The 13,730-nt window shown below is 41.5% G+C and overlaps 1 protein-coding gene across 2 annotated transcripts in view; it reads right to left on the bottom strand.

Annotated features, from left to right (window-relative positions):
* The window catches only part of LOC149323473 (tryptophan--tRNA ligase, mitochondrial-like), a 43,139-nt gene extending 30,255 nt beyond the window's left edge, over positions 1–12,884 (bottom strand). Inside the window, exons 1-3 of one of the 2 annotated variants that reach the window (XM_089488978.1) lie at positions 12,821–12,869; positions 6,381–7,015; positions 894–1,020 (exon numbers count right to left, since the gene is read on the bottom strand). In XM_089488978.1, the coding sequence (XP_089345104.1) occupies positions 894–923 (30 nt within the window). In that variant the 5' untranslated portion in view covers positions 924–1,020; positions 6,381–7,015; positions 12,821–12,869. Of the gene's footprint in view, positions 1–893; positions 1,021–6,380; positions 7,016–12,820 lie in introns of both variants that reach the window. The other variant, XM_089488976.1, reaches the window with a different exon arrangement.
* Between the last annotated feature and the right edge of the window lie 846 nt (positions 12,885–13,730).

Raw genomic sequence — 13,730 nt, 5'->3', positions numbered from 1 at the left:
CATATTTAAAAAGATGGTGGTATTTTAAAATACTATAGTAGTTAAAACTGGCATATCTGTTATAGCATATATATATATATAGAGAAATACAATGATGTGTATAGCAGATATGAGATGACATAAATAACTGCAATACTTTCAGTACAGAGGAAAGAACAATGAGATTAAAGAGGTGATAAAGTAAAATAAAGGGGAAGGTGGGAGACATACACAGTAATTATTAATTTTCAAATAATTTTCGGCTAATATAACATTCTTGTGCTGGCCTATGACTGTAATAAAGATGCAAACTAATATATTCTAGTGTCACATGTTTCATACATATCAATAAAAATATTATGCTACGTGCAGACAAAGTGAAGTTAACAATTGGACTAATAATTATTAATAGTTTCAGTAAACGGATGGGACAACTGTTGTGATAACAAAGTTCATCCTCACGAAGATTAATTCCCAGATTCATATTCTATCATATTTTTTATGGTTTTGAGATCATTAAAAATAAAGCAAAATTAGTGAAGTAACAAACACCTTCCTTAAAATGTAGAAACTTGAAATTGCAGCAGTAAAACCCACATGGAAAGCTGGCCTTCTACAAGGATATAAAGCTCAGTGTTTGTTCGCCCTGCAAGAGCCAGAAGGCAGCCTAGCAGGGAGCTCAGCCTGCTGTCATGAAATCATGGGGCTGGAATGTGCCTCCCTGAAATGTTGAGGTCAGGATATTAGAGCTGCATGCTTAAAAGATGTGGGTTTGCTAAAGGATTTAGAGAGAGAGAAAGAGCAAAGAGTTCCTGGTGGGGAGAAATACACACAATGAGGAAGACTCAAGACTACAGCCGTTCAGGACTTGCCATGTTTGTCCCATGAAAATGAAAGCTGAGAATGACACTTACCATACATACCTGGCCATCAGTGGACCTCATATATAAGTCAAGGGCAGGTTTTGGGACCAAAATTATTAATTTGATATGACCAGTGGATAAGCCAAGGATAAAACCTAGAGGGCATGTAATAAAGGATCTAAAGGAAAAAGTCAAAGAAAACAATCCTAAAGAACTTACAAAATTCAAGGAGGCATAACTTAGTGTTCACACTAAAGGATGGATGGATGAGAGAATAAAGAGGGGTCAGTGCTTCCAGAACAGATTAAACTCTTGCCTTTCACCAGGGGATTGTTCCTTTTTTTTATACAAGAGTTAAAGTACTGTACTTACATTGACCCGTGGATATGCTGACCCAACCTTATACATGAGTATATACAATAAATCCATTTGCTTCTTGAATACAGTAGTGCCTCCAGATTCACAGGGGATACATTCCAGCCCCCCCTCCGTGAATCTGAAATTTCACAAATATTCAAGTCCCATTGTCTCCAATGGCATCCCCTTCCTTACTGGCATCTTCCTCCCGGCACCGGGACCTGTAATCAGAGCCCAGGCCGCCAGGGCCTATAATCGGCCATGACAGCCATCACCACTCTCTTTTCCAGCAGTGCCTAGGGCCCGGCATGCACACGTCCCATCCCCTCTGCTGCAGCCAATTGACATATTGTGTGCCCAGTGGCTGCGGTGGAGGGGGCCAGGACATGTGCATGCTGGACTCTGAGCATTTCTGGGAAAGTCAGTCCTGATGACAGCCAGGGCCAATTACAGGCCCCGGTGCTGGGGGGAAGATGCCAGTAAGGAAGGGAAAGAGAGAGGGAGCTATGGCCTTGGCTTCACGAATGATCGAAACCACAAGTGCCAAGGCAGTAAATTGGGAAGGACAAACGTACTTAATACAAGCCAACTCGCTCGTTTTAATCTGTGAATCGTCATGAGCTCTAGAATCCTACCATACCCCTTTTAAATACTTTTGTATAAGGAGGCTTGAGCTTAAAGTAGCTATACCTTAGAATGGCATGCTCCAGTTTTGGGCTTGGCTGAGTTAAATATAGGTTCTACAACTGAGCATATGCTGTATATATGTGAGGTCAGAGAATGCACAGCTGATAGCTCTGGCCACAGAATTCAACTCCCCGAGTGTGTCTTTCAATGTTTTAAGCAGCAGACAGCTATACACATCTACTTTTTCACCAGTTGCCCCTAGATTGTGGAATGACCTGCCTGCTAGGAGAGATTCAACAGAATATGCTGAATTTAAAAGAGTATTAAAAACCTATCTCTTCTGGCAGGCCTACCCAGTTGATTTTAAAGTATACATTTTAAATTAGTATATTTTAATTTATGCTGGATGATTTAAATGTGCCCACTGTTTTAATAGTATTTAAATGATTTTATGTGTTTTAATCTTTGTTATATACCGCCTTGAACCTTGGCGAGAGGCGGGTAAAAATAAACTGTTGTTGTTGTTGTTGTCTACAGTGTGCTTTTAGGACTATTTCCTCCATTTTTCCTGCAAATATTGTTATAAACTGTGGCCTTGCTAGGTCATAGAAACAAGTCCCACTAATTATGTAATAGGAGGCCAAAATAAAAGTATTTTCATCTCCACAGGAACCCTGCTGCGAGGTAGACTAGGCTAGTACTTTTCTAGAAGAGGTCCAATTAGCATCAGGGATGAGTATATATTTTAACTTCTATTGCATCCTGTTTGTGTTTCAGGTGATTTTACTAGATTATCATTGGTCAAACTTAACGTGTGAAGCACAGAAGTGTGGCACAAGTGTCAGTGTTCTTATTTTCTCACTGCAAGGTAGGAAAATTTTTCCAGTTCCAGTTCTGGTCAAAATGTCGTTAAAGCACAAAACCAGGAATAAAAAACAAACAAACAAAGGAGAACTTAACTCATTTTGTGAGTGTGCCTTCAGGTCACCTGTTCACATATGGCAACTCCTTGATGTTCATAGGGTTTCATACTGTTCATATTCGGCTAATTTCTTTGTGTCTTTCACATCCTGCCAAAATTAAAATAAAATCTGTGGGTGCTCAAGTCCCATTAAATACAATGGCATAGTGAAATGGCGTCCCTTACATAAAACAGAAAAAAACAAACCCAAGGTTGCTTTTATTATTTTTGAGTATTTTCAAGCCATGGATGGTTGTTGAATCCATGGATAAAAAAATCTGTGGATACAGAGGACTGTACACCAAAAATACACAACAAAAGCAACATGCAAATTAAATAAATAGTTTGGATCTAATTTGGTAATCACAATTAAGATGCAATTACAGTGTCCAGGACAAATGAAGTGAACATGGTCTGCCTTTGCAGCCTTTCTCTGAAAGAGACATGCTGATCAAAATCTAGCATGTTACTGAATTGATCTGGTTTGTTTTTTTTTGGAGCAGCAGGCTCTGCAACAGAGAGCAGGTAAGGAAAGCTAATCCTAAATACAGGTGGTGTGTGTGTGTGTAGGCGAATATGGAGAGAATGAAGGAGCACAGGAAGAGAAGAATGAATGTATGTGACAAGGAAGATTGATGGTTTCCCTCTCTAGTTTTCCCCACTGCGAAGGCACACAGGGGGTGGGAAAGGGGACGAAGATGCTGCTGGGCTAGGGACAAAGCCAGAGGCTTCCCGAAACCATTTCAGCCCTGATTAATGAGGCAGCAGCAACTCAGGAAACAGAGAGGGATCACGCTTAGACTTCCTCCTTATTTTTACTTAATTATAATTTGATCCACAGAATTCCACATGGTTTTCATTGTTGGCTAGTTATGGATTTTTAAACCACTCCCAAAATGTAACAGCAAAAGCACACAAGGAGGTGAGAGAAAGAAAAAAAGAGTTCTTTCCAGGGCCTTACCTTGAATAGAAGGATGTGAGGTCTGGTAATTGATTAGGAAAAATGGCTGAGAAATATACAAGAACAGAACACACCAAAAATTTAAAGCCTTCTACGTGCCCTTCACTAACAATTCTGCAGGAAAAGCTCAGTATTAAACAAGAAGTTTGGTATGCAGACACTCCACCCCTTCTCTACCTTTTCAACTGATATATATTCTGGTTTCATATGTTGCATCTGTATCAAGAAAAATATTATGTTATGTGCAGACAAATGGATGCAAACAATTGGACTAAAACGTTCTGCTACAATGTGGGGGGGGGGGAAACTTATCCATTTTATAAAAGAAAACATCCTCACTGTCATTTGAAACACGGATTCTAAGTCATACACAGATAGCAATTGCTTGGGTACTGGACACCCCTTTGCATAAGACAGTTTTGGTTAAAATTCTGTTCAATGAAAAGGCCAAGTTTAATGCTGAAACTTGTATTTATCTACCTGAGACTAAATCTCACTGTACTCAATGAAACTTGCTTTCAGATAGATCTGTATAATCTATAAATGAAATTAAACCTGTAGATAAAGTGCATGAATTAGAACTACAACCCACAAATATAATGGTATTTCAAAATATTTATTTTATACAATTCTGCTTCATACTTTGAAAAGCTACTTCAATTGACAGAGGTTTCATCTGCATTGAAGAAATAATACAGTCTGACAATGCTTTAACAGACATGAGTGCTATGGAATCCTGGGATTTGTAGTTTTGTGATATATTTAGCCTTCTCTGTCAGAGAGCTCTGGTACAGATGCAGCCAGAGACTGCAAAGATTTAAGACATTTGAACATTCAGCTCCAACACTATCAGGTATGGGACCCACCTTTAACTCTAACTTATACCAGAGATCTCGCATCATAGGCTTTATCCCATGGCCATCTTTCTTTTTGTTCTCAGTACTTTACAAATTCCTCCTATATTGCTTTACTTTCAGAGTCTCTTAAGAACACTCTAAAGAAACAAACAAGAAGGAAATAGTGGTAGTGCTACTTGGAAGATGCTCTTAGGCAGGAGTATAACAGTTTGTAGGTCACCAATGCACTCAAGGGGAATCTACGAGAGAAGATGGAGCAAAAATGGCATGTACAAAAAAGAGTCTTTTGAGAGATGGTTGAGAGGATCTAGCCAAAAGCAAATACATACAATATACATATGATATCTGTATATGGCAGGCAGGCAGGCAGGCCCGACGTTACTAAACTTATCAGTTTCAGACTGCTAGACATGACTAACATTTCTTGTAACACTTGCTGAAGGGGTAGCCAAAAACAATATCCTGTGACACCTAAAAACAAATATATTTATTAAACTTTTCTGGTAAATAGGATTCTTTGATGTTTCTTTTTTGTTTTGTATAGAAATCTTGTTCACTTCCCCCCTTTAAATATAGTTGGCCCTCCATATCCATTGATTCTTTATCCACGGATTCAAGCATCCGTGGCTTGAAAATATTTTAAATATATATAAATTCCAAAAAAACAAACCTTGAATTTGCCATTTTATATAAGGGACACCATTTTACTACCCCAGTGAATATAATGGGACTTGCACATCCACAAACTGAGCATCCACAGATCCACAGCAGATCCTGAAACCAAACCCCAGCGGATACTAAGGGCCCACTGTACAATACAGGTTCATGTGCATTCAGCTGCAAAAGAAACATGTGTCAATGTGTCCTGATACGAATTCATACCATAGTTGAGAAATGCTGTACATGAAAGCAGACTGATCCTGAAATCACTTTGGAAACTTCAGCAGCAATTTGTCAAGCCAGTGCAACCACAAAAATTGTTATCTGCTGCAATCACACGTTGTATGAATATATGCATGAGGATGGTTTGTAACAACTCATGTGCAAGAAGGATGATGTGTGACCCACATCTTTGAAGGATAGACCTCTCTTTCCCCCCCAGCTCCCTGGCTGAAAAGAAGCAATAAAAGGGGTGAGAAACTGTGGTTTGCCTGATTGTTTGCAAACCAATTCAAGGCCAAGCAGAAACTGTATCTAACATTACCTATGACTTATCCAGATGTGGAAACTCAGGTATTTCAGATTTCTAAAGATTTCTTGTCTTCTGATGGTGGTTTTAAATTTTAATTGTGAGTTATCTTTCATTATATTGGAAAATCTGTAGTTCACAATATCATAACAGCTCAGCCAGCTTTGTACAATCATCTGCTCCCCAATGTAGAGAAACAGTGATGTCTTTATGCAGCAGCGCCAGCTCAAAGCTTTTACTCTTGCTCTGCGATGGCAAGACAGAAATGAAATGTGTATGGGAAAGTAGAATGCAAATGACATTTTCATCCAGAAGGGAAAATGGCAGCCAGGCCACATACTGAACACCCATCCCACCGAAGCAAACCCTGACAGGCTGCACTGGTTTTTCTGTCCAAATATAGTTCAAGTGGCATGCAAAGGTTTCCATCCCTACTTTCCCCAAACAGTTTATCTGGTCAAAATGACAGAGGCATAGGGAAGGCTTAACACAATTCTCTCTGCCTTCCCTAGTCAGGCTTCCACTTCTTTAAACACAGTCTAGATAGAATTATAGCACTCCTGAAAGAAGCCTATCAGGCACTCACCTATTTCATTTCTTCCTAATATGACTCTTGTTACTGTTTTTTTTATTCTTGTTTCTTTCCAACATTATCATTCCAATTGCCTATGATTAGCTTGACGTCTTGTGTTGGTATCTTGTCAATTTCTTTCTGTACTTATTTGCAGAATCTCTCGATTCCTTCTTCCTCTGCCTTGGTAGCTGGTGCACACATTTGAACTATGATGATATTTATAAACTTTTCTTGAAGCCTTACTGAAATGATTAGGTCTGACTTTGCATTGTACAGTACTGTATTCTTTGATTGCTTTTGCTACATCTCTCCTTGCCACCCCTTTTCTTCATGTCTTTTCATTTCCTGAGTAGAACACTGTGTAGTGATCTGTTCCTGTCCATTTTAGCTCTCTCACCCATAGTATTGCTATGTTTACACATTATATTTTGCTTTTTTACTATGTCTAGTTTCCCTTGGCTCATGCTTTTCATATTCCATATTCCCATAACGTTCCTATAAATGTGTGGTGCTGGTTCAGATAGCATTTGCATTGTTTAACATGTCTGCTGCTTGTCTTCTCATCCTGGAGTTTTCTATACTCTTGTCTCATCGGTGCTCACTATGGCACCAATCATGAACGCCTTATCTCAAAAAGTAAAGTAAAGCTGAAAAAGAAAATAAAACCAATCAAAATATGACCTGAATACCTCAACAGAATTTACTGACAATGTAAGAAATAAATTCATGCTACTGAGTATAATCAACCAAGAACCAGAAGAACTATGGTGAGAAGCCAAGGACATAATAAAGGATGAATGCAGAAAGACACTATCAGTGGACAAAAAGAAAGAGAAGAAACAATGGATAATAAACACTTTAAGCAGTAAATGGGGGGAAAAAAGAAGGGAAGCAAAACATTAGGAAGATAGGAACAAAACCAGAACCGTGAATACAACTGTACAACAACTAGGGTGCAAGATTAAAGAAGATTTCTATAATGATCAATGCAAAGTAATCCGGCATGGCAGGGGGCTGGATTAGATGGCTCTCTGTGGCCCCTTCTAAGATTCTCCTATTCTCAGTTTTCATCTCCTCTTTAGTTTTCCTATCGTTGCCTCCCATCTGCCTCCACCTTTCTTCTCCTCCCTCACTTCCTTCTTTCCACCCACTTTCATCTCCCCTTTCCGAGAGTTTCCCTGAAGCTCCTGCTCTCCTCATCCCCACCACCACCACTCAGTGTCACTCTTTCTGTTCCTTCCTATTGGAACCACCTTTCACCTTCTTCCCTCAATTGCCCTACCTGTTTGCCTTTTTTGACCAGTTCCAGCTACTGTCATAAATTTGAAAGGTCATAAAAGCAGGGATGCAAATTGTTATTGGCTTATACTTTAATTCTGCTGCTGGATTCAGTTGGTGGTAAACACACCTTAGGAACACAACAAATTTCCACAATGCAAGTTAATGGACAATATTACACATTTCAGTGGCCACGTAAATGGTGGAACCAGTCCATTTTCGACCTTTTTGTTGTCTGAAGCATAGTACTGAAGACACAATTTACGCTACATCCATTTTTCTCTGTGATATCCAGATAGTCCAGATAATATTAGCCCCTGGGACCTCATTTTCTCTTTAGCTCTACTAGGACTAGGAATGCAATCATTCTGTCTAAATAATATTGATGCTTCCAGGTCCTTCCCCAGCACCCTCCATCAGTCCCCTGTACTATGGGCTATGCCAGTGAATCCTGGAGTACCTTTTCTTTTTCAACATTATGACAACTCTAGAGTGAAGATGGGAATTCAAGTGCTATGCATCTGATTTTTAAAGGCAGAAGAGCAGAAACCCAAATATTTTCAATGCTGTGTCATGGTATACCATTGAAAAACACTAATCTAAGAACTGGATGGAAAAGTTTAAAGATAATTCAGTTAGACCAACTGCTATAATTCAACAATTTACTAAACTGATGATAAATCAATAGGATACAGCCAAGCTAGGTTAAAAGAACAACATCAGGCTTTAGAGTATTGTTTCATTTCCAAACGGGGAGATAAACCACTACCAAAGACTGATAATATAAGAAGATAATACACAATTTTGCCCCATTAAATAATAATAATAATAATAATAATAATAATAGGTTTTATTTGTAGCCCGCCTTTCCAGTAACCTGATATGCCTAAAAGAATTTATTTAGATGACACTAAATTCAGAGGGGTAGCTAATACCCCAGAGGACAGTATCAAAATTCAAACTGACCTCAACAGAACAGAAAGCTGGGTCAGAACTAAATAAATTTCAACAGGCAGAAATGTAAAATGCAACACTTAGGCAGAAAAAATTAAATGCACAGATACAGGAAGGCTTACACCAGGCTTGGCAACAGTACATGTGAAAGGGATCTAGGAGTCTTAGCTGTGTATATGTGTGCTGTGTACCTTCAAAAAGAGGTGACATGATAGCCATGTTTAAATATTTGAGACGGTGTCATGTTGAGGTTGGAGCAAGCTTGTTTTCTGCTGCTCCAGAGACTAGGACCCTGATCAATGGATGCAAGTTCCAGGAAAAGAGATTCCTCCTTAACATTAGGAGGAACCTCTGACAGTAAGAGCTGTTAGACAGTGGAACACATTCCCTTGGAGGGTGGTGGAGTCTCCTTCCTTGGAGGTCTTTAAACAGTGGCTGGATGGCCATTTGTCAGGGATCCTTAGCCATGTTTAAATATTTGAGACGGTGTCATGTTGAGGTTGGAGCAAGCTTGTTTTCTGCTGCTCCAGAGACTAGGACATGGAGCAATGCAATGAAAATACAGGGAAGAGATTCCACCTCAATATTAGGAAGAACTTCTGACAGTAAGAGCTGTTCAACATTGGAAGATGCTGCCTCGGAGGGTGGAGGATGCTGCTTCTTTGAGGTTTTTAAACAAAAGCTGGATGGCCATCTATCGAGGGTGCTGTGATTGTGAGTACCTAAATGGCAGAAAGGGGGTTGGACTGGATGGCTCTTAAGGTCTCTTCCAACTCCATGATTGTATAAATATACAGTGGGGTCCCCTCTAGGGTTTGACTCCAGGACCCACTGTGGAGACCTTAAATCCATGGATACTCAAGTCCCATTATATACAAAGGCATTGTAAAATGGTGTCCCTTATATAAAATGGGAAAATCAAGGTTTGCTTTTTGGAATTTTTTTCAAACCATGGGTGACTGAATGTGTGAGTGCAGAATCCATGGGTATGGAGGGCCGAGTGTATATGCACCAATTACCCAATGAGAAGAAAAAGGAAAGCAGGCAAAGTGGACACACACTTGCTCTTGCATGCGCTAGACTTCCACTTCCTCACTAAATTATGTGTCAATAACTTTCTAAAAGGAAAGGCAGAGATAGCTGAAAAATACATCAGATGCTACTCCTGGAAAACTGTTTCCCACACGTCACACAAAGCCAAATGAGACCAATCATGCTACATTAAGGATCTTTTCAAGTTGTCTCCTCCCACTGGGCCTCACCCCAATCTCAGGGCCTGAACAGACAGGCCAAAATAAAGCTGCTTTGGATCACTTTGGAGGTATGCTGTTTAAAAAACACATGCATGTTAAGAGGTCAGAAGCTGCGTCAAAGCTACACTGCAGTCCTTAGGACTGCAGGGTGGCTTTGGCGTGGCTTCTCACCTCTTAGGATGCATGCATCATTCAAACTGCATACCTCCAAAGTGACCCGAAGCAGCTTTATTTTGGCCTGTCTGTTTGGGCAGTCCCTATCTCTTCAGCATTTTAAAAGGATGCATGTGAACTCCACAGTCTGTTTCTGCCAAAAAGCAGGTGTTTGGTAACACTGGCTCCACCCTCCCCTTAGGATGTCACCTGGTGTGGACAGGACCCTCCACATACCTCTTATAACACCTCTGCCAGAGGGAGCTGGGGTTATCTGCTTTTTCTTTTTTCGGTGGCTACTGCCACACTGCTTTGCCACTGCTTCATGAATCCATCCTACAGAATCCTGGGATTTGTAGTTACTTGCAGCACGAGCACTTTCTGTCAGAGAAGGCTAAATATTTCACAAAACTACAATTCCTAGAATTCCAAAGCATGGAGCCTTGGCAGTTAAAGTGGTGTCAAACTGCACTAATTCTGCAGTGCAGATGCAGCCTCAGTTCTACTATTCACTTCTACTGAAGACAGATGCTGTTTGCCTTCCCAACTGTAGTCAGGCACACAGCTAGAGCAGAATCCTGCCCTTTCTCAGCTGAAACTATGCACTATTTACTGCAGGCAAGCTGCTACAGCAACCTGACAGCAAAAGTCTCTGCTTCTGCTGCCCTCCATCATCATTCTCCAATGTCAATCCTGGTACAAGAGAAGAAAAGCAAAACTTCCAGCTAGACAAGAGTCCAGCTAGACAGGAGTCCAACTAGACAAGCTGAGCAATGATTAACAAGGCTTTGCAAAAAAGGAGTTTCTTCCTTGTGAACTGAGGTGTCCCTGCATGTTTTTTTACTCCTAGCCTGACAGTAATCCTGGGAAACAAGTGAAGCTGAGAAACAGTGAGAATCTTTCATGGTGAGACAAAGACTTCCATTCAGGTTTTCCCAAGTTTAAAGTCCAACATGCTTAAGTCTCACATTACAACACACTAGTTTTGTATCCAATAATTATCAAGAAAAACACTTAAATGTATTCTTAGGCCACATGTTTTGAATGTCATCAGAGAAAAAAAGAAGAACCTAGTTGACAGGGGAGTAGAATTCAGGGACAAGTAATTAAGCCATCATGATTCTGGCGATAGATTTCAGAAACATTGCCCTGTTAGTCTGGAAAATCAGTATGCAAAAGGATCTTGTAGCTCCTTTGAGACTAACTGAAAGAAAGAAGTTGGTAGCTTGAGTTTTTCTAGGCTTGAGCCTCTTTCCTCAGATGCTACAAGGTCCTTGTTGGATACTGCTTTTCCAGACTAAGGGCTGTGTCTTCTAATTTTAGCAATGGATAGAACATTTCATTTAATAAGGATTATTCAATTATTGTGATTTGTTGCTGTTTCTTTGCTGTAATAGTTCTAAAAGGTCACATGTGCCTGTCTTTCAGAGCCAGTTTCATGCTCCCAACTCCTCTCTTTCAGTTAGCCTCAAAGGTGCTACAAAGACAGCAATAGCAAGTTTATTTCTATCCCGCTTATCAGTGCACTTAAGCACTCCCTAAGTAGTTTACAAATTGTAAGCTAACTGTCCCCAACAATCTGGGTACTCATTTTAGCAACCTTGGAAGGATGCAAGCCTGAGTCGAGCTTGAGCCCTTTCGCTGGTATTGAACTCGCAACCTTATGGTTTGTGAGTGGCTGCAGTGTAGGCATTTAACCACTGCGCCACCAGGGCTCCTTTTCACTTCATATAAATGTGTCTCCCGCTGCTTTTACATTAAATATTTTTAAACTAATAGCAAGAGGGAGCGTGATTTCTATCAAGATCTTAACATAAATGGAAGTGAGTCCAGCGGCAGTCTTGAAAGCACACCCCCTACTCACTGGGTGACCTTGGCTGAGTCACACTCTCTCGGCCTCAGAGGAAGGCCATGGCAAACCCTCCCTGGACAGATGTTGCCAAGAAAACCCCATGACAGGGTTGCTGTGGCAACACTAAAGGAACCCTATCATGGAATTTTCTTCACAAGGAGGTTTCTTCAGAGGAAATTCCAGCATGGTTTGAGCGTTGGACTATGACTCTGGGAGACCAGGGTTCGAATCCTGCCTCAGCCATGTAAACCCACTGGGTGACCTTGGGCAAGTCACACACTCTCAGCCTCATGGAATGCAATGGCAAACCTCCTTTGCCAAGAAAACCCTACCGTGGGGTCATCTTACGGTCGCCGTAAGTAGCCAGTGACTCGAAAACACACAACAACGAAGGCTACCACAACCGAAGTGGCTTTGCAGCAGCTTACACCACATTTAAATCCAAGACCAAGCCATGCGGTTGGCTAGAATAGCAGTATGGAAAGGGGACCTTCCATTATGGAAAGGGGACCTTGCAGCACCTTTGAGGTCCTGAACACACTGCAGAAATAACCCAGTTTGAGACCGCTTGAACAGTGCTAGGGAGTCCTGGGAATTGTAGTTTTTGTGGCACCAGTGAACTCTCTGACAGAAGGCTCAATGTCTCATAAAACTACAGTTCCCAGAATCCCTTAGCAGTGAGCTAGGGCAGTTCAAGCGGTCTCAAACTGGGTTATTTCTGCAGTGTGTTTTGGACCTAACTGGAAGACTGAGGTCGTAGCGGACGCCTTTTGTAGATTTCGTCCATTCTTCTGAGGAAGCCTGCTTCTTCCGCAGAGTTAGTCCCAAAGGCGCTGAAAACCCCCATTATTATTCTCTCCTTCCTTCCTTCTTTCTGGAGGGAAGGAAGCCAAAGCCCTTCCGCCTCCAAAAGGTCCGCATCGCCCCCCGTTGCCCCGAAAAAGGTACGGAACCCGGAGCACCTGCAAGAAATGGAGGCCTCGCATTGAAGTCCTGGGCGCCGCCATCTTGAAAGGGAGCGGAGGCAGTCACGTGAGCAGTGCGCATGCGCAGCAAAGCCCTCGGGCCGCCCGGAAGCCTCAGCCGCTTCTCCCGATTGGACGCCTTTACTCTTTACCTCCCGTGGCTCAAGGCGATGGGATTCTGGGAGTTGTAGTTTTGTAGGCCATTTAGCCTCCTCTCTGTCAGAAAGCTCTTTTGGCCCGACAAACTACAAATCCCAGGATCCTATGGCATTGAAGTATGCTACTTAAAGCGGTCTCGAACTGGACTGTTCTTTGTAGCGTGGACGCAGCCTCAGTTGGAGCCTTTACAACCCCTTTGCTTATAATTACTGGTGTCTTTTTTGTTTTTGCTGTTATTAAGTGTTGTTGATTTATTGTTTTAAGTACTGTTTTAATTATAGTGTGCTGATTTATGGGTCCAAAACACGCTGCAGAAATAATCCACTTTGAGACTGCTTTGCTTGCCCTGGCTCAGCACTAGAGAATCCTGGGAATTGTAGTTTCTTCTAGCACCAGAGCTCTCTGACAGAGAAGACTAAATGCCTCACAAAATCACAGTTCCCAGAATTCCCTAGCATAGAGCCAGGGCAGTTAAAGCGGTCTCAAACTGGGTTATTTTTGAAATGCGTTTTGGACCATGGCGACTCTAAAGGGAACCTATCACGGGGTTCTCCTGGCAAGACTTGTTCAGAGGAGGTTTGCCATTATTGCCTTCTTTCCCTGAGGAGGCTGAGAGAGTGTGACTTGCCCAAGGTCCCCCAGTGGGTTTCATTGCCAAGCCAGGATTTGAACTTCAGTGTTGCAGTCTGACACTCCACTAAGTCACTCTGGCTCAGCAAGGCTGCATCCACAGGCCCCACAACAAACT

The sequence above is a fragment of the Sceloporus occidentalis genome, unplaced genomic scaffold, assembly GCF_023333645.1.
Source record: "Sceloporus occidentalis isolate IW3139 unplaced genomic scaffold, rSceOcc1.0.p SCAF_1, whole genome shotgun sequence".
NCBI classification, from domain to species: domain Eukaryota; kingdom Metazoa; phylum Chordata; class Lepidosauria; order Squamata; family Phrynosomatidae; genus Sceloporus; species Sceloporus occidentalis.
Note: the sequence above shows the minus strand (reverse complement) of the source record. Positions and strands in the feature narration are given on the sequence as shown.